The following is a 22,109-nucleotide window of genomic DNA, read 5'->3' on the forward strand; positions in this document are numbered from 1 at the left end:
CATGGGTAAGGATAAGTTTGCTCTGGACGACCGTTTGAGAAGCTGACGAAATTCGCTTCGAAAGATTTTTTTCACGAATTTTCCGAACAAAACTTTCATCGTAACATTGATCCATGGGCAGAGATAAACACAACAACATAAAGCCAGCTCGAATCGGACGATTCCTCCATCGAGTTTTGTGCTTAGCAACACATTTGGCGATTCATTTAATTTATATAGATGAACACCTGGAGATATGAGAAATATCTTTTTAAAGCTACAAACGTTACATGTTTCATGTTTTGGAATTCTATTTGCATTTTCTTGGTTGGAAATATGTATAGGTAATACCCAATTATTCAGTTCAAATCCGCTTCCTAGAGAGTTTCAGCACGATTTTTATTTTTATTTTTATTAATTTTCATTATACACCCATGTTTCTTTTACGCGGATTCCCAATTAACGCGGTTTTTCTTCACACGGATTTTTCAATTAACGCACTTTTTTTCGCGGGTACCGGGTAGAATAAAAACCTAGGTATAATTTATTCCACTATATTCGATTCTATGAAAGTACTTTCATCGATATAAAATAAATAGGTAGATTTTGAAACTGAATTAAATTATGTGCGAGATCCGAATATTTCTACTTGGAGAGTTTTGTCAGTTTTTTTTTCACTTTGTTATACGGATTGTTCATATAGCGAGTAAAAATCAGTTGTTAAACTGTATGAAGAGCCACTGAAACCATTCGCAAAAATTCATTTTTAGACAATCATGTACACTCTGTCCAACTTTTATATGACCATGTTCTTGCTGCTTTGTGTCATTGTGAATAAACAAAGCTTCATTTTATTTTCAAGTGTGTAGGTATTGGTGACTACCATACACTGCATGACTTTCGTATGTGTGTGTGAAAGCGCTGAGCGTAAACGTATGTTTTCGTATTTTCAACTGTCAAGTTTCTATAAGACCAGTTACATTATCCGTTGTTTTAGTTGTTTTGATCAATTAAATCTGGAAAAAGCCGAAGGAAAAGTCCTCACGGAGAGAGAAGAGAGACAAATCGATGCATTTCACTAAGAAAATGTTGGTACCAGAAAAAATTCTCACTGGATTGGACGATCCAATCTAGTAGTGCTCAATTATTTGACGAATCCTCAAGGATACGGTAAGATGGTGAGAGCTCCACGTAAATCGAAGCTTTTTGACCGGGAAAAACAGGAAATAGCTGGAACAGGTTCGAATACCTCACAATCGCATGTGCAAATAAAGCAATATTTCAACTACTTAACTGCTCGGGTGACAATTCATCAATTTTTGGTAAAAAATCCTCACAAAAAGAGGGTTTAAAAGGTTAAAACGTCTCATCTCACACCATCTCACCTCGGAAGACGTCTGAGTTTTGTCAAAGCTCACATGAACCGACATTGGGACATGGTATGTTGTATTTGGAACAGTATTTTTCAACCAGGAATTTTGGTGGAGGCTCGTGCATGGTTTGGGCGGAATTCTACGCAACCGGAGAGCTCAAAATAGCTTTCACATCATTCAAAGATTACACACATGGTCTGGAATCCTCTCTGTTACCGTTTTTGCGCGGATATCGTCACAAAAAATTCACATTCCAGTAAAACAATGCTTCTATTCATACCAGCAAGTAAATTAAGCAATAGATTAAGGGCCAAAAACCTATTTTTTTGGACTGGCCAGCTCGCTCTCCAGACTTGAATCCTGTTGAAAATCTTTGGGGGGATCCTTGTACGCAGAATCTACACTTAGGGAAAACGGTTCACCACGATTGAAGAACTAAAGGTCGCAATTTCGAAAAAAAAAGGAAAAATATCGAGAAATCCGTTCAGCAGAATTTGGTAAATAGCATTCCAACGAATTCTCAAGGTTATTAGTCGAAATGGCAAGGTTACCAATTATTGACATTGAAATCAGCCTATCGTTTTGAATTTTGAATTTTTTTTTCCAAAATATATATTTTTATCAAGGCTCATATGGCGTTAGCCTCACGGGGCCGGGTGTTCAATACTTTGACAATTTTTCTTATTATCTATGTTAGTAATATGTAACCGATTACTCGCGGTTGGCTCGAGGTTAGTATTACAAGTGTTTTCGTAATTCGGATGTTGCTATCTCCAATGCTCTGTACGTGTGCCCGACACGGGATACTTCCTATTGGGATGCAGCTGACCCTTAATCAGCAACGCCCCCCTAGTCTGTACCTCATATCTAGCGTGGTGCGTCTTTCTCGACTCGAGGAATCCAGGATAGAATGGTCACTAACCGGCGCAATCATCAGTTCATGTAGAGTTGTCATGAGCGGTACAACCTTTGGCTCTTGTTGAATGATCAGTGGACTGCACAACCTTTGGCCCGTGTATCTGTAAAGAGTGTGTGTATGTATTGCCGCGACTAAGTAAAAGTTTATCGATCGGATAGGAGGGATATAAAACGGGGACACAACGAAGGAAACATCATTAAACGTTGACATCGGCGTTTCTGAGGAACAGGTCTAGATGAAGCAGAAGATCAGGATCACGGCTACCTAAGATATCCCGGACGGGGATCTCCGATTGTTTGCCTTGTGCTCTCAGTGCTCTAGAGAGCTGAGAGCGAGCAGTATGGAACCGGATACACGACCAGACAACATGCTCGATGTCGTGGTAGCCATCGCCACAATCACAAAGATTGTTTGCTGCGAGCCCAATGCGATAGAGATGCGCGTTTAGGTTGTAGTGATTGAACATAAGCCGAGATATCACGCGAATGAAATCACGACCTACATTCAATCCCTTGAACTATGCACTCGTCGAGACCTTAGGGATAATCGTGTGTAACCAACGACCGAACTCATCTCCACTCCACATGCGCTGCCAACTTACGAGCGTGTACTGACGAGGAATGTGGAAAAATTCATTATAAGCAATTTGCCTTTCAAAAAGTGTGCCTTCTAAAGCGCCCACCTTAGCTAGCGAGTCCGCTTTCTCATTCCCCGGAATCGAACAATGAGAGGGAACCCATGCTAAGGTAATCTTAAATAATTTTTCGACCAAAACACTCAATAGTTGTCTTATTCTAGTTAGGAAATAAGATGAGCGTTTATCAACCTTCATTGAGCGGATTGCCTCTATTGAGCTGAGACTGTCTGAAAAAATAAAATAGTGGTCGATGGGCAATGTTTCAATTATCCCCAGTGCGTAGTATATCGCACCCAGTTCAGCGACATACACGGAACAAGGATCTTTGAGTTTGAAAGAGGCACTGGAATTTTCATTGAAGATGCCGAAGCCAGTGGACCCGTTTATGAATGAACCGTCAGTAAAGAACATTTTGTCAGATCTAACTTTCCCATATTCTGCCGAAAATATCGGCGGAATATAATCGGAGCGTAGATGATCTGGGATTCCATGGATTTTTTGTTGCATGGACAGGTCAAAAATGACAGAGGAATTGCAAAAGTATGGGAAGCAAACTTGGTTGGAGATGCCTGGTGAAGGGTGCACGTCGTGGGTAAGGTACTCATGGTATAAAGACATAAAACTTGACTGAGGAATCAGTTGGAGTAGATTTTCGAAGTTATCAATCACCAATGGATTCATGATCTTGCAACGGATGAGAAATCTGTAGGATAATTCTGTGAACCGAAGAGTAAGCGGGGGTACTCCTGCCAAAACTTCGAGACTCATTGTATGTGTCGAATGCAAACACCCCATGGCTATACGCAGGCAACGATATTGTATTCTCTCCAGCTTGAGAATATGAATCCTGGCAGCTGATCGGAAGCAAAAACTGCCATATTCTAACACTGATAATATCGTTGTTTTGTATAACTGAATGAGGTCTCCTGGTTTGTATAACTGAATGAGGTCACGATGAATCAATGAATTTTTCATTGATAATATTTATTATATTATCAATGAAAATTATTATTTGAATTTGTGGTCTTATAGAAACTGGACAGCTGAAATTATCATGTTTAAGCCCAATAAATAAACAAACAACTCTTTTGAACGGAATTGACGTTAAATATACTTTATTCTAAGCAGTCTTCAATGTATCAGTGTATGTTGTTGAAATTCTAACTGTTTGTGTTGTAACGAAATAGAATCAGGGTGGTCCTCTAGAAGTTGGACAGAGTGTATTGTTCGAAGGTTCTAGAATTGTCTGAATAACAAATCGCAGCTTTTTTGGTCTTCATCACTTCGTGTTGAGCCGGAATCCTAGATGGCTTCGAATCCCGGTTATAAGTTTCATCCAAAAAAACACTTTCTCTGGTGGAACTATTGAATGTTTTCTTTGTTCAAAGCTTAGCTATACAACCGATGGTATCGTTTATTTTCTGACCAAATCGATTGTCATGCTTCATGCCTTCCTCAATCTCGAAGCTGGAATGGTATCGGTACTAGTGTCCTTGAAAGCTCAGTAATGAGGATTCCGAATTCTTGCATTCTTGAAAATCTCATGAGTGCCTTCATATCGGCTTGCAGTTTTTGCGAGAGAATCATTCCCATTGTAGGCTCAATAAAGGAATTCCGACCGGTTATTTTGACAAATTATTTTCGATATGGGATAAGGAGTGAATTGAAAAGTAACTTCAAACATTTGTAACGTTCTTGTACTTATATACACATACGCTTATACATGCGCACAGCTTCTCCTGGTTAGTTTTCCTGTCAATTTTTTCCCATATACTTTTTTGGTTTTTAAATTGTATCAACGAAGATGGCGCGAATCAAAATCGAAGTGAGAAAACAAATCTTGCACATTTGATGTACTGATGTAATAATCAAATAGCAAAACGAGTAGGAGTTTCACCGGCAAGTGTGAAAGCGATTATTGAGAAATTTGGGATACATAACACGCTTGTAGACTTACCCCGATCCGGACAAAATCAGGTGCCAGTGACCCTATATTGGACAAATATGTTGTGAATTTGATCAACAAACATAAACTTCATATCGAATGATTCAACGAATCAAAGCTATCGATTATGTCGAAAAAAGACATCAATCCACTTAACTGTCTACGGCTGCGACCAATTGAGCGTTATAGGGCGATTGTTAAAGGAATCTTTCGCAAGAATGACAAGCCTGCTCATAATATGGAACATTTCAAGAGAATATGAAGAACCGCTTCAGAAACGTGAACTGTGTCAACACTGATGAGTGGTATTAAACGTAAAAGTCGTTTGTACTTCAGAAACTAACTTCACACTGGAATTCATTGCCAAATGAGTTAAGTCCTGTAAATTCACAAACAGTATTTAAGAGGAAATGTATAGAGCACTTTAGTCGTTAAACTCAAGAATTTCTTCAAAGCAACAGTTAATAATTTTAAAATCAGTAATGCACCATTTGTACGTAAATCAGTGTAACAATTAAAGAGACAAAAATCTCAAGTTACTAATAAAATTTGAACAAAATAAAATAAATAACTTTTTTCTGAAATTCATGATATGAGGCTTTTTTTTTGTATATCAATCTCAAATAAAGTCTACTGTTTAATTGTTTTTATTCGCATTTATTGTTAATTTTGGGTTGATAAAAGTTTGAACTTACTTTTCGATTCACTCCTTAGTTCAGTTTTTGAGCCTAGAAAAATAATATAAAATACAATTTTGTATATACGGTGAAGGTTACCAAAAATTACAATTTTCACTACCATAAAACCAATGTTGATTGCAACTTGTTTTTTTATAATAGCGCCGTCTGTCTGATCAAAGTGTGATGTTCGACAAAACTGCTGGAAAATCAATAAATTTTCGAAGAAAAATAACTTATTGAATACAGAAAAAACTTACTCAAAAATTGAATTTGACATTCAAAACTTTTATATCTAAAACACTATTCTTTCCTCAGGCAAGTATGCACGTCTCGAAAATCAGAGACCAAGTGTCAGCTGAAACCATTGTTAGCAACGAGTGCAGCAATTGTCACGTTACCATCCCTCCAATTGACGGGTACTCAGAGCGGGCGCAAAACGTCCACTTGTCCTAATGATATGCTCGAGCCACATACGTGGGCAAACATCATTAGCATCCAGACAATGCATCTATCCTGAAACTGTCATCTGGACAAGTGGAATGATGCTCGGCAAGCAACATGTGCATTTCGCCCCAGCGAAAAAGAATGCTGGTGGAGATCCATTTCGCCGTTCGCGGAGAAAATCTACTGTCAAAGTACCTGTAATGGAGGTGCGTGGTGCGGCACGTCACCATTACCAGTTGCTATTGCTTGTGTACAGGCGGTGGTACTGTTGGAGAGGGTATTGTTGGTGGTGGTGGTGATGGTAGCGGTGATGGTCGTGGTGATCGAGGTGCTGTTGCTGCTGTTGTTACTGTTGCTGCTGTTGTTACTGTTGCTGTTCGTGCATGGTGTGCCTGTGGCGTTGTTTTCCTCCTGCGTTGCGGTCTGGTTGTGTGATTGTGGTTGCACTTGTAAGCTTACACTGGCTGCTCGAAAAAACGGGATGGTCGCGATGCAATGAGAAATAAAAACCAACATCGCAAACCGGGGAAAAAAGATTAAAGAAGAAAAAAACAGATTATGAGCTATCCTTGCTGGCATCTGTTTACTGCTAAGGGGTCTGGTAAGGTTTGATACGGTTGTAATTAAATCGCAGATTGCACAAGCGACGATGATTTAAGAGACAGCTGAAATGAACCACAGAGATACAATCGCAATATAGCGGTTTTGAAATGTGTTTTGCACGCTATTTTTCAGTGGTTGGCATATGATATGACCCCATCAAGAATCACGCTATAACCGTAACGACTTAATCGTGTTCCAACGATCTGAATCTAATTTTTTTCTCAGTTGAACTATTCAGGCCAATCGGAAAAACCTTCAGAATAACCCTATTTAAATATAATCTCTAGGTTTATCTTCGCTTACACTACTGAAACTGTTTATCATATTCCAATGTACTCAGTTTCCACTTGTAGATTGTATCTCGCAACCCATTGAGCTCCGATATGCTGATAGAAGTAAACGAACTGTGTGAAGATTGTGGTAACTGCGTATTTAACGATTGCGAACGCGATGTTTAATGTTGGTGATTTTATGTGAAAGAATAATTTTTCTGACGAAAATAAAAGTACTGACTTAACAATTCGTGTTTAGAAGTTTCGCACTAATTCCTCGAAATTGTTCATTGATTGTCACCGTTTTGCGTTGTTTGCATTCTATCAATTGTTTAGTTGTGAATTTATTTGCTGTTAAGAATGAAATGAATCTACGGAACAGATGTAAAACTTTTTTTTTCGCAAACGTGAAACTCCGGACATGTTCCAACGTGCTTTAAGGAAAATGTTGAAAAATCGAATTCAACTATCTCAAGAGATATTGAAGCGTTCCCAAAACGATTGATAATAAATCCCAATGCCAGATCCGGAAGAAACACGATACGTCAATCCGATCGAACCGGACATTATTTGCACAGGCTCACACCGATCACGATCATTTGTGTTTGACGTTGTATATTCATGATGGTTTTTACATTATCTCGGGTGACACCTTCACGTCGAGCTTTTATTTGTATTCAGTCTTATTCAAGTAATTTCAAATGATATTTTGTCTAATATCCAGCTAATATTCATAAATAATTACCGAGAATCAAACCAATTACTCACATTGTTGAACGGAATTTATGAAAACAAAAATTGCGCCTGATTGGGTGTTGTAGACCATAAACACTATCCACATTTTCAGCCGCTTGGCTTGCGCTCACGCTTTGATCAAAGTAGAGCTGAGGCATTCCACTATTCAAGCAGAATATTCGAAGAATTTTTTGATTTCATATTTTTGATTTAGCTGAAACTTTGCCAACCTGTTCGACACTGGCCATTTTACGGTATTATTTTTTTAAAATACGATCACGACTAATTTTTGAAAAGAGCTTATGCAAAAATGGTGTAATTTCAGAAAATAAACTTTAACGTCGAAACTTTGTCTTAGGCAAAGTTATAGGTTATAATTTAGTGGCTCTGGAAAAAAGTACACATTGAAATAAAAAAGAATTCTGCCGAAAAAAAATTAAATTAAAGTTCAAAAATGGAATATCTCATGAACAATATTTTTGTATAATCTAAATTTTTGACACAATAAAGCCCATTTTATTTATTTAGTTTGGCTTAACGTCTTTACTACATGGCCTGATTCACAATTTTTCTTGTGTATCGTTCGTTGCTCGGTGTTTTAGTGGTGCGGCTTGCAAGGCCTGCGACAACTCCACTATCTCGCAGGAGGACCATCGTGATACTGCTGCTTTACGTCCCGAGTACCACCAGGACTGGGCGAAGAGGCTTATAGCGTCGTCAATTCGCTTAGAGGAGCTGTTTCCATGATTTTTATGGCTTTTCTTGGGGACTGGCAATGCCCAATGCTCATCCCACTACACCCTAGACAATTCCCCTTTACCAGTGCAAGCCAGAAAAACGATCTATGACGATAGAATTTCTGACCTGAACGGGAATCGAACCCGAAGCCCCCATTTTGGCTAGCGCAACGCTTACCGCTAGGCCATGGGGACCACTAATAAGCTCATATTGTCTCCAAAAACTGGTAGAAATTTGATCGTGGGAAAATGGAAAATTATTTTTTATGGCATTTTAAAATTTGCGCATTTTTCACAAAAATTTCTAACTTAAAAACTATAACACGTACGGAATTCTCTTCAAAGGATGAAATGTAGGAATTCTTTAAAAATTACACCGAAAAAAAATCAATCGTTCACTGTCTGTTATTGACAATTTTGTGAAACTTGAACTCGAAAAGCTGTCATCTCAAAACGGGATCGTACAGATATTCATCGAAGATCCAATCACAATATCGTTGTTTTGAATTGGCCTGCTATCTTACCGGATCTCAATCCGATTGAGAACCTCTGGGGAATTCTGTCCCGAAACGTTTATCGAAGGGACGTCAATTTCAGAATAACTCACAATGACTGAAACAAGCCAAAAAGCAGGAATAGGCACAAATCGACGATGGAGTTCTAAGAAAACTTGTTTATTCAATGAAAAATCGATTGTTTGAAGTCTTGAAAAAAAAATGGAGGCAATAGAAAATATTGATGTTTTAAAATAAACCTCTGTTAGGTATATCTTCATTACAAAAAAGTGCTTTTATAATTATTTCCATTGTGTTTTGCCATTGTATTTCTCTTTTCTAGAACTATCATCGATTTATGAATGAAATGCAGTGTAATTGATTTATTTCGCTATATCAGACAGATATTAATACTTTTAGTTCGAAAACATTGAATTAAATAATCATATACAAAAAAAAAAACGATGCCTCTATATATTTTTCCACCACTGTATGAATATGAATAAAAAAAATGAATATTAATTTTCAAAATATTTTTTTCAGAGGATTTCATTTAAAATTGTTTGATTATTAATAATGAAAACATAAATTATATCCTACATTTCATTCTTTAACCAACATTTTGTAGGTATTTTAGATATGAGAGTTTTTTCGAAATTATGAATTTTTTTCTAATTTTTTAAATTTTTAAAAAACTAGACCTACAAAATATCAGTTACAGAATGAAATATAGCAAATTGTTTAAGTATTCCATCAAAAACATCAAACAAATTTAAAAAAAAGTAATTTCATCGCAACAAAATTATTTTGAAAGTTAAAATTATTTTTTCTCAAAAACATGTTTTCTAAAAATTGAAAACAAGAACTATATTAACTGCTCATAAAATTACCAACAAGTCAACATCGGAAGAAGGGCACTGCTACAAAGAGAAAGTTTTTTTTATCTCATTTATTTATTTGAGGCTCATTAGCACTTTAGCTGTAACAGAGCCGAATTTTAATCGTGTACATGTCACATGGTTATCATATCTATAATTATAGCACATTGCATTACACAGTTGCCATTCACCAATATTCCTTCTAGACCATTGCATATGGTACATTTACACAGTAGCCATTTAGGCGTAAGATTATTCTTTCTGTTCTCCATTATCCAGTTAGACCACCGGACAGCGGAGACAGTCGATTGATCATTGTTGAGTTATTTTTTCAGGAGTCTCCATACAAAAAATGCTGTATATTCCAGAAAATGTAAAAGATAGAAAGTTGACGTCTTTGAAAAAAGTTTGAAAGAAAATATTTTAAAGAGATCTAAAACATTATCGAATGCACTTTATCGCTATCTTCACTATTTCAAAGAAGACTCAAACAAGTTGTTGTTAGAAAAACGTTTTCCTTTAAAAGTGCCCATCTTCCGATGTATTGGTGAATTGTTGTAAATGGTATGGATTATTCATATATTGTTATGAGAATTTTGAAAAATGAACGTTTTTTAGAAAAATGATTTTCAATTTTTAAAACACTTTTTCTTTCAGTGTAATTTCAGAAAATTCAAACAATTTCATATATTTCATCCCTTTTTATATTTTTGTATTTTTTCATGTATTTTTTGAGACGTTTGTTTCTCAAACTTTATTTTCATTTATTTTCGGTCAAAGACTGTGTGTGTACTTTTACTCGTGCCGCAAATTATAATCTATAACTTTGTCTAAGACACAATTTCGATTAAATAACACGTTTTTGGCATTTTTGGCTTTATAGTTAATTTTTTGAAATGATACCATTTTTGCATGAGCCCTTTACAAATATGAGTCGTGACCGTATTTAATAAACTACAACCAAACTAGCGTTGGCAGAAAACACTTCATCTTTGTCAGGAAAAAAATACTTTTTCATGTGCCGAAGGGTGAAATAAACAAATAAAAGCTCCTTTCTCAAAAGCCTTACAATGTTTGCATGTATGAGTGTATACATCTCTTTCTCTCAGACTGAACGTCAGCTTGGGATTGTACCCAAAAAACGTTCAAACGTTGTCATTGGCGATCGAACCAAGGCCAGCTGAAATGCAAAGCTGTTCTACACGACCAGGATATCCATAAAGCCTCTGGTGTTGTTGCATAAATGCGTGATAATATTACATCTCGGTATAAAATGAAGTTGGATAGTGTTTTCTTAGAGTACAAAGGAGAGCATAAACGTGAATCTATATCCTTTTCGGTCTAGGCCGTGTATGTGGCAAAGTATGCGAAAAGCGTGCTTATTTGCAATGCGTTTCTTATTTCGCTAGCTGATATTGATCTTATATTGCTATACCATATATCTTATACAAATTCTATACTAGTATTTGAGAGCAGCACATTTTCTGTTATTTCTAGGCTCATCTAATGTAATAAATTGGGCCTCCAAAACATATGCTAAAAATTAATTTTGAGTGTAATACCGTAAAATGGCATCGTACCTAGTGCCGAACAAGTTGGCAAAGTTTCAGCTAAAACAAAAATATGGAATAAAAATGATTTCATGTTGATTGGTGGAATGCCGCAGTTATAGGCTATGGCGGATCGGGAATCACTGTCACATTTCATGTGCTTATGTAACTTTGGACACAAGACGAAAAGAAATTCCGAAAATTGAATGCAATACGCGGATGCGGAGGTTTGTATAACCTAAGAAAGCAACCGAAATAACTCCTTTAAAATAAGTTTTACTTGTGATATATTTTGTTATGTGAACGGTGCTCAATCTCTGCATAAAAATTCCGTACAAATTTGGTATAATTCCGAGATTATTATTATTATTGTTATTAGTAATAGACTGTGTGGCAATAATTTCGTACTTCTTACATTCAGAGATTAAAGATTATTCTGAAATAAACATCGATTCTCTCATATAAACTATTTCTTCAAAAGTATAACACCACGTCCATTTTAAATCTTAATCTTAAAACAAAAAATGTTGAAAATGAAAGATAAACTAACAAAGTTAGATTCAACTAACATTGATTTTATATCCACACAAATCACCAAACTTGTGCACCGCGTTCGCAAGCGCCAGTGTATTCGGGCCAACATATGTACCCACTCTGTGGCAGGATCATTTGAAGGTAATTTTCTTGGCCATTAAAAACAGCCCATGGCCACATGGCGAGAGAGAGAGAGAACAAGAAAAATACATACAGTCAAACTGAAATGGCACAAATTCCTACCTGCTGTTGCTGCTGCTGCATTAGGACTAGGATTGCCAGTGCTGGTGGTGATTAGGGTTGCCGTTCCGGCCGCTGCGGTTGCCATGAACGTGGCGGAAATGGTGTTTACGTTATTGCTGACATTACTATTGGCGCTGGCGGTGGTAATCATATTGCTGTTCGCCAGTGCACCCCCAGCCGGACTGCTGGCGGTGCCCTTCTTGTGGTGGTGGTGATGATGATGGTGCTTTTTCTTATTCTTTATGATGATTTTCCGCTTCAGGAACGACGGCGGGGGAAGGTCCGTGCCGGGCTCGAGGGGATGAGAATCTAGGGGCCTATCTAGTAACATATCTCCAAAAATATCACGACAGTAATTTGCTATCTTTGCCTGCGGGAATTAAACAAGACGTAAATCATTAAATCAAATTCGGTGAGCGGTTTTTTTTGCTTTCGTTCGTTCAAAATTCTACAAAAGGAATACAGTCTTTCCACGTTTTTCGCTGGTCAAGCAGTATGTATAGAATAAATCTATTGGTTCTGAGTAACTGTGACAGAAACGGTGTCATAGGAAAACACTGTCATCTTTGAAACCATGGAACAAATGATTTAACAAAAAATTGTAAAAATCCTGTTTCTCGTCCTTGCTGTCTGCTTGGACAGATTTGGATCATTCACAACCAGACTAGATCAGATCCAAACCACATGAATATAATATAAACAGCCGAAATGTGCGTTTGTGACTTGGTTGTTCTATACAATTGCTGTATACAATGTTTGTTTCCTGTGCATTGATCACATGGTTCTTTTTGAACAGTGTGTCAGTCTGATACTTCTGGTTTAAATTTTAAATTAATATTATTTCTTGTCAAAATTATAGATTTCTTGGCATTATTATTGAAAAAATTGCCTGTTGCTATCTGCAACCTTCTCTCATCTCTCTTCCAGCAAACGGCTTCCTTGTCCAAATAATTGTTGGTCTTTCGAAGTGTTTCCCGAATCTATACTTTTTTTTTGTCTCTTAATAAAAATGGAAGTGCTACTCAACTAGGTCATATTGATCGGAACAGATAATATACGGTAGAGGTGCTATCCGGAGAATGTGACGGGTGAGATAGGAGGTACCACTTGAGGTGTTTTTTTCAGATAAATTCTAACGACTTGAGCAACATGTGACCGTGTGATGTCTTGCCGTAAAATCTCCTCATTGTGTCTTGACACATTATGCGGACGCTTCTCCTCAAATGGTTGGCTTAAATAAATAAGCAGTGTTCGAGCTCCCATGATGATTTTACCTATGGGACGCTTGGTACCCCTCGTCGACTAGTGTAGAACAATTGTTGGAATCTTCACAGCATTCGTCCATCATCTGTGAAAAAAATTATGAAACAGGCGTTCGGCGGTCAACGATTCAATAACACTGAAGAAATTCGTGACGCAGTTACATCGTACTTCAAAAAGTTGGACGCTACGCACTTCGCGCTCGGAATAGAAAAACTCGTGCCACGCTATGAAAAATGCCTCGAACGTTACGGCGATTATGTATAAAAATAGAAAATAAAACGTAGATTACGAAAATCACCTTGTTTTTTGTCCTAACTTTATTTTTCCGCGATTTCTGTGGCACCGAAACTTATTTTTTGAACGACCCTCGTACTTCCGAAGCGTCGGAACCATTCGCAAACTCACCGTATCAACAATTCTTCGATGTGGAAGCGATATGTCATAGTGGCTGACATCCGTACCTCCCACGCTAAAGGTCACGAGTTCAATTCTCACTCCCGGCATTGTTTTTTTCGGAGTGGAAGTAAAGCCGTAGTCCGAGTGACGAACCAGCCTAAAGGCTGAAAGTAATTACACACGAAAAGCAACGTTTCATCAAATAGTGCTTTGTTGGCTCGAATCTCTTCATTTTTTCGCAAAAAATATAGATCTTCGGTTAAATCTCTCTACCGTAATATTAATTGCTTACAAGTACCGAACCTCACATTGTGAAGTTTTAGATGTATCTTTTGACGTAGGATTACGTCTTTCGGGAAAATATTGGGGTACAAATTGAAAATCTAAAATCGAGCATATCGTGAAAATTGTCCAATTTCAAACGCTTATTGTTCAATCATTTCATGATGGATTGATGAAATTTTTTCGTCAATCGATTTCGGCATTACATAACCTTTTTTTATTTTGAAGGCAATAATATATGTCATGAAACTAACTATTGAACAATTGAAAAATCTCACCCCTATCTTAACGGAAATACCCACTTCTGATTGGTCAAAACTGACGACACATGCGGCTGGTCCCTAACAGAGACATCAAAACCAAGCTACTTGGGGGAATCCGGCATTGCAAATACATAAAAGTAGGAGGAACTTTTGCTCCTACCGAAGTGTATTCCCTAACAGAGACATCCAAACGAAGCTGCCTGGGGGAAATTGACATTGCAAATACATGAAAGTAGGGGGGATTTTTGTTCCTACCGAAATGTATTCCCTAACAAAGACATCAAATCAAAGGTGCCCGAGGGAAATCGGCATTGCGAAAATATGAAAATCGGGGGCATTTTATATTGCAAGTAGGGTAAGTGACACGATTCATACTAGCAAATAAAATTGAAGTTTGGAACTTTAATGTTGGTTGCTTCGTGAAATTTCATATCAATGACCTATCGTGTATTGTGAAAAATTTAGCACAAGTGTAATTGTAAAATTGTATATGGTAGCAGTTGTGTTAAAAATAACTTGATATATAAAACGATTTATTGCAATTTCCATAAAAGTATGTTCCCGCTCGAGAACGAGTCGTTTGGTTTGAGCTGTCTATTTTGTTGTGTTTATTTTCACCCAAGGAAAGTTCAAAATTGGAAAAGTGAAGAAATATTCGAGAAAATGATTTCTCATATGCTGTACAAATAGTATTAGGTGTCCAATATTAGTCCAATTAAAATTCGAATTGGGTTCAATAAACACTCAGAAAGTGAAAATTATAAAACAAAATAACCTTTTCCATTTGAAATATGTTTTCTTTATATTAAAGTAAAATGTTTTAACTGATGAGAAAAATTGATAATCAACTGTCCCTGTTTTTCCGTCAAGTTCAACTTCCCAATCGGGATTTATAAAGTTGTCTGACCTTGTGGATCAAATCTTCACGTGTTTTAATGTTTCCGACTCCATCAGAACCATTGTCACCGCAATGCTTCCAGTACTAAAGACAATTTTGCAGCAATTGATGCAAACATGGCCCCTCCTTGCAATGATTATCTCTCTTGATGTCTAATTTAAATAGAGAGGTCGGAGATATCACTGTTTTACAGTGGAATTGTCGTAGTCTTATCCCTAAATTGGATACATTCAAATTTCTAATTCATAAACTCAATTGTGATGTTTTTGCTCTATCCGAAACCTGGCTCTCTTCTCAAAATGATCTCTCTTTCCACGATTTTAATATAATACGCTTGGACCGTGATGACAGATACGGAGGGGTACTATTGGGGATCAATAAGTGTCACTCATTTTTTAGAATTGACCTTCCACCTACTGGAGGGATCGAAGCTGTTGCTTGTCATGCAAACATCAGAGGCAAAGACCTCTGTATAGTCAGCTTGTATTGGCCTCCGAGAGCTGCGGTTAGCCGCAAGCAACTTGTTGACATGTGCTCACTCCTTCCTGAGCCACGATTAATATTGGGAGACTTCAACTCTCACGGAACTGCCTGGGGGGAACAGTACGACGACAATCGTTCATCGTTGATATATGACCTTTGTAACAGCTTCAATATGACCGTTTTGAACACTGGGGAAACAACACGTGTACCTAAACCTCCTGCTAAACCAAGTGCTCTTGACCTCTCGCTTTGCTCGAATTCACTATCGTTAGATTGCAAGTGGAATGTAATCCAGGATCCCAACGGTAGTGACCACTTGCCAATCAAAATTTCTATCACCAATGGGTTGAATTCTTCTGAATCAATAAACATGGCATACGACCTCACAAGACACATTGACTGGAAAAAATATGCGGACGCGATTGCTCTAGCCATCAATTCCAGAGATGGTTTGCCTCCATTGGAGGAGTATAACTTCATTTCTCGTTTGATCTATGACAGCGCGGTTCGCGCTCAAACGAAACCCATCCCAGGTTCCACTATTCGTCGAAGGCCTCCCAATCCATGGTGGGATGGCCAGTGTTCCAAGCTTTATGGAGATAAATCGAATGCATTTAAAGCTTTTCGGAAACGTGGAACCCCTGAAAATTTTCAGAAGTATTTGGACCTTGAAAATCAATTTAAAAACTTGATCAAAGGGAAAAAACGTGCTTATTGGCGAAATTTCGTGGGAGGTTTGTCACGAGAAACGTCAATGAAAAAATTATGGAAAGTGGCTCGAAACATGAGAAATCGCTCTTCATCCAATGAAAGCGAGGAATATTCACATCGATGGATTTTTAATTTTGCACGAAAGGTTTGTCCCGATTCCGCTCCAGTGCAAAGAATTATTCGAGATATACCACAAGATAGGTGCGATCTTGATTCCGAGTTTTCGATGGTAGAATTCTCTCTTGCTCTCCTTTCATGTAACAATTCTGCTCCGGGATCGGATAGAATTAAGTTCAACTTGCTGAAAAATCTCCCTGATGTGGCGAAACATCGCTTGTTGAATTTATTCAATCGGTTTCTGGAGCATAATATTGTTCCAGATGATTGGAGACAAGTACGAGTTATAGCTATTCAAAAACCCGGAAAACCCGCGTCCGACTTCAATTCGTACCGCCCAATAGCAATGCTGTCTTGTATACGGAAATTGTTGGAGAAAATTATCTTGTTTCGCCTTGATCGATGGGTTGAAACGAATGGCCTACTCTCAGATACACAATATGGGTTCCGCAGGGGCAAGGGGACGAATGATTGTCTTGCGTTGCTTTCTTCAGAAATTCAACTGGCTTACGCCGAAAAAAAACAAATGGCTTCAGTATTCTTGGACATAAAGGGGGCCTTTGATTCTGTTTCAATAGAGGTTTTGTCAGACAAATTACAATCTCGGGGTCTGCCGCCTCTATTGAATAATATGTTATATAACTTGCTTTGTGAGAAACATTTGAACTTTTCTCACGGAGATTCGGCAGTAAGTCGGGTCTCTTACATGGGACTCCCCCAGGGCTCATGTTTAAGCCCCCTTTTGTACAACTTCTACGTAAGCGACATTGACAATTGCCTTACACAAAATTGCAGCCTAAGACAACTTGCAGATGATGGAGTGGTGTCTGTCGTAGGATCAAATGAATCCGACCTGCAAGAATCCTTACAAGATACTTTGAACAATTTTTCAACCTGGGCCATTGGGCTAGGGATCGAATTCTCCACGGAGAAAACAGAGATGGTGGTTTTTTCTAGGAAGCATAAACCAGCAAAACCAAAGCTTCAACTTTTGGGTAAACCGATCACTCATGCTATGTCATTCAAGTATCTTGGGGTCTGGTTCGACTCTAAATGTACTTGGGGGGCCCATATTAGGTATCTGAGTAAAAAATGTCAACAAAGAATAAACTTTCTCCGTACAATTACCGGCACCTGGTGGGGAGCCCATCCCGAAGATCTTATAATGTTGTATCGAACAACTATTCTCTCAGTGATGGAGTATGGCAGTTTCTGTTTTCAATCAGCTGCCAAAACACACCTCATTAAACTCGAGCGAATTCAGTATCTTTGTCTCCGTATCGCGTTGGGATGTATGCCCTCAACGCATACCATGAGTCTCGAGGTTTTGGCAGGCCTACTCCCACTAAAAGATCGCTTCAATTTATTATCTCTTCGGTTCCTCATCCGGTGTAAGGTTATGAACCCATTGGTGATCGGAAATTTTGAGCAGCTGATCGAGCTAAATTTTCATTCTGGATTCATGAGCTCATATCATGAATTCGTCTCCATGCAGGTTGATCCTTCTTCGTATATTCCCAACCGTGTTTGTTTTCCTGACTACATCAATTCCTCTGTGCATTTTGATCTGTCCATGAAGCAGGATATCCATGGAACATCAGATTATCTTCGATCGAGGATCGTTCCAACGATCTTCGATGCAAAGTATGGGGATATCAATTGTGATAATATGTACTTTACTGATGGGTCCTCTATGAATGAGTCCACAGGATTTGGAGTGTTCAACGAATTTTTTAGCACCTCACACAGTCTTCAGAATCCTTGCTCAGTGTATATTGCTGAATTGGCAGCGATACACTGGGCGCTGGACAGCGTCTCCTCACGACCTGTTGAACACTATTACATTGTAACGGATAGTCTTAGCTCTGTCGAAGCTATCCGTTCAGTGAGGCCGGAAAAGCACTCGCCGTACTTCCTTGAGAGAATACGAGAAATTTTGAGTGCTTTATCCAGACGCTGTTATGTCATTACCTTTGTCTGGGTCCCTTCACATTGCTCAATTCTGGGTAATGAGAGGGCTGACTCATTAGCAAAGGTAGGTGCAATTGAAGGCGATATTTATCAGCGTCAAATCGCCTTCAATGAATTTTATTCTTTAGTCCGCAAAAATACCATAGTTAACTGGCAACGCAAATGGAACGAAGATGAATTGGGCCGGTGGCTCCACTCGATTATCCCTAAGGTTAGCCTCAAACCATGGTTCAAAAGTCTGGACTTGAGCCGGGACTTTATTCGCACCTTCTCCCGACTCATGTCCAATCACTGTTCGTTAGATGCGCTACTCTTTCGTATTAATCTTGCCGACAACAATCTTTGTGTTTGTGGCCAAGGTTACCACGACATCGAGCACGTTGTTTGGTCGTGCGAGCTGTATCTTGCCGCCAGATCGAATTTAGTAGTCACCCTTCGGGCCCGAGGAAGGCAGCCCAATGTGCCGGTGAGAGACGTGTTGGCTCGGTTAGACCTTGATTACATGTCCCAAATATATGTATTCCTTAAAGCTATCGATCTTCGTGTGTGATTGTCCTTATACCCTTAGTTTTTCCTTTTCCTTTTCCTTTGTGAGAGATCGGATCCCTTCTTAAGAATAAGATGAAATGTAAATACATATTAGATATAAGATAGGTTTAAGAATTGAGTGTGATGAGTGTGATTGAGAGTGTGATTGAGAGTGTGAGTGTGATCAATGTCAACATATCCTCATATCCCCTCCTTTTCCTGAAGAAAATATGTCACCCTTCTAAACTCGAGTTGACCGCGAGTAATCGGTTTCCTATATTATTAACATTAGAATTAAGGAAAAATGTATATATACTAGTAACAATACAGTAAGGAGTTCGGCTCCTTTAAACCTATGTAACTGAGCCTGTAAAAATAAACGATTTAAATTAAAAAAAAAAAAAAAAATTGATAATTGCGTTCGGTATTGGTAATTATCTTATACTAGCTGACCCGGCAAACTTCGTCTCGCCCAAAATTTATGTTTCGTCATCACATCCACTGTTTTTTACTAAGTGCACATTCATGTGTCCAGCAGCTCCAATGCTCTTAGAGAGGGGGTAGGTGTGTCGAACCATGAAACATTTCGTGCCCCCTAAAACCTCCACATGCCATATATGTCTCAATTTGCTTGATTAGTTCTCGATTTATGCAGAAATTTGTGTTTCATTTGTATGAGAGCCGCCCTTAAGAGAGGGGAGAGGAGTGTCGAACCACCATAAAATCATTGATTGCACCCTAAAACCTTGCCAAATTTGGTTCCGTGTGATTGATTAGGTCTTAAATTATGCAGAAATGTATGCTTCATTTGTATGGCAGTAAACCCCCCCCCCCCCGGCAGTAAACAGTAAACTCCTTCAGAGAGAGGGGAGGAGTGTTTATTCACCATAGAAACGTTTCGTGTCCCCTAAAACCTTCGCATATACATATCTCATTCCACTTCGGCATCTTCTATCTGATAAGCACCACCAAACGACTATTTACCATACTTCTATCATCATCACTTGGTAAACACTGGTGGAGTGAACAAACAATACCCAAAAACCAAACAAAATTGCCATTTTAGGGCCACGAAATCATTATCAAAGAGTTTAACGATGTAATTCTTCAAACATATCCAATGAGAGATTCGATCGGGCAGTCGTCGGGAAAGGACGCATTTTTTCTTCGCTCCTCGTTTGGTTCTTCTAGCTTCGTCAGACATGTTCGAACGCGTTTTTCTCTGCTGATCGTTGAGTATGATTCTAGCGGTTGGCCATAAATTCGCGAGTGTGTTTAGGATTCACTGAAGCAGTTAAAAGTTAGTGATCTCCGAATAAAGCAATTGTTTGTGATGCGAAGACGCGAAGATTTCGTTTGGCTTTATCGGACTGTTTCCATTTGTGTGTATGTGTGTGTGTTCTTTTTTTTAACTTTGCTAGGGCGAAGTATGTGCCTGTGTGTTCGGTAGTGCAGGTATCACTATAGGGTGGATTGCAGGCATGATTAGTTGACAACGATCCCAGCTAAGTTCTTTATTACTCTTTGTATAATATTACTTCTTTTTATATCCATACATTAATCCTACTTAACTTCTTTAGAGCTTATAATCGAATAGCACCAGTGTCTCTCTGTTTTTCATCTTTTCTTCAGCTCCATCAGGAATCTAATTAGAATTAATGAATGTGATTCTCTTAAGGAAGGACTGGCAGCTTTTCCGGAGAGGGAACTATTTGAGAATGAGAGTGAGATAGAAAATGTTTGTAAATGTGGTAGCTGCTGGCTCACTTGCCGAACCCTTGGGGAGCACAATGCAAGATGGGCAAGAATAGATTGTGAGATAATGAAATTTCGGAATTAGAACTTGAAATTAAAAAAATTTATGATTTATTAAATTAATTTTTTTAATTAAATTTATAATTAAAACATAGGCTTTAAATATAAAATTTAAAGGATTGAAAATTCGAAATTGAGTATTTTAGATTTGGTATTCGGAATTCGATATTTCAATTTTCAATCTGAAGTTTGAGACTACAAATTTCAGCTTCAGGAAATGATATTTGAAATCTACAGTTTTCCGCCATCGTTATTGGAGTTCTATAAATAGTACTCGTGACTTCGGTTACCTTCTCAGGTTTCCCAAAGACAACTCTTCATCGTCGGGATTGGTGGTCGATAAAGAAGACGCGTGATGAATTTAGAATTATTAGTTTTGGAGCTGTTCTCTCGGTTACTTTCTCAGGTTTCCCAAAGAAAACTCTCCGCCGTCACGATTGGATTTCAATAAAAATGCAATAAATAATAGAATATATAGTCGGTCCAATCAATTTTGCAGGTTTTCCTTCTCAGGATACCTAGAGATAATTTCTGCCGCGCGTTGAGACACATAGGATTTTCGAAATTTCATTTTCTCGTTCCGTCGATTGTTCGCTTTCACATAATCACATCACCTCAGTGAATCCTGATTCTTACCTCTCCCCACTAACAACTATCCCTCCCATGATAAACGCTAGGGAACCACGCTATAGAGGCGACCCTTCTGGCCTTTGGGCGGCGAATATCATACTAACATTCCTTCCCTTCCCCTGGTGTCTGTAAGGACGTGGCCGGCGTCATTATTGACCATTTAAAGCTCGAATCACCGAAAATTGCACAACGAGAATGATTTGCTAGTCCCAAGCGTCATTCTGAGTGTTCTGTGTGCAATTTGGTTGGTTCAGGTCAATCACGGAGAGCAACTACGAATTGTACAGTCTACCCAAGCTCAAGCTCAAGTAATTCTTCAAACATATGCAAAGTCAACAGATAGCCTTACGGAATTCTACGTCAACTATGCGGTCGTGTCTCGGACACAACCCTCCTATAACTTTTTTTTGAAAAGCCCGATTTTCGGTGATCTTTCGTTTTTTAAGAACTCAAATTTTACCGTCTGCGACACTAATAATTGAAATTCGAATGAGCTAATATTTTGCATAACTCAACATTTTTTATGGGGTAACTTTTGAAATTCGAGATAACCATATTCATTGGCACCCTAGATTAGATACAATGTGCATGTTGTTGAAGACAGAAATCATGGTAGGTGATTTTGAACTCATTTTGGATATTTATCAACATGTGGTTAGCAGAGACAAACAAGAGAGTGGGATCGATAGATTTTTATGTGAGACGTTCGATGTTTAGACGCGGCCAAGA

The 22,109-nt window shown here is 38.2% G+C and overlaps 1 protein-coding gene across 2 annotated transcripts in view; it reads right to left on the reverse strand.

Moving 5' to 3' along the window:
- Nucleotides 1-22,109, reverse strand: part of LOC129777142 (1-phosphatidylinositol 4,5-bisphosphate phosphodiesterase classes I and II) — a 339,666-nt gene that overhangs the window by 41,217 nt on the left and 276,340 nt on the right. For both annotated transcript variants that reach the window (XM_055783222.1, XM_055783221.1), the window contains exons 10-11: nt 12,024-12,393; nt 6,173-6,441 (exon numbers count right to left, since the gene is read on the reverse strand). In XM_055783222.1, coding sequence (XP_055639197.1) covers nt 6,173-6,441; nt 12,024-12,393 — 639 coding nt within the window. The remainder of the gene's footprint in view (nt 1-6,172; nt 6,442-12,023; nt 12,394-22,109) is intronic.

Source organism: Toxorhynchites rutilus, chromosome 3 (assembly GCF_029784135.1).
Source record: "Toxorhynchites rutilus septentrionalis strain SRP chromosome 3, ASM2978413v1, whole genome shotgun sequence".
Taxonomy (NCBI): Eukaryota; Metazoa; Arthropoda; class Insecta; order Diptera; family Culicidae; genus Toxorhynchites; species Toxorhynchites rutilus.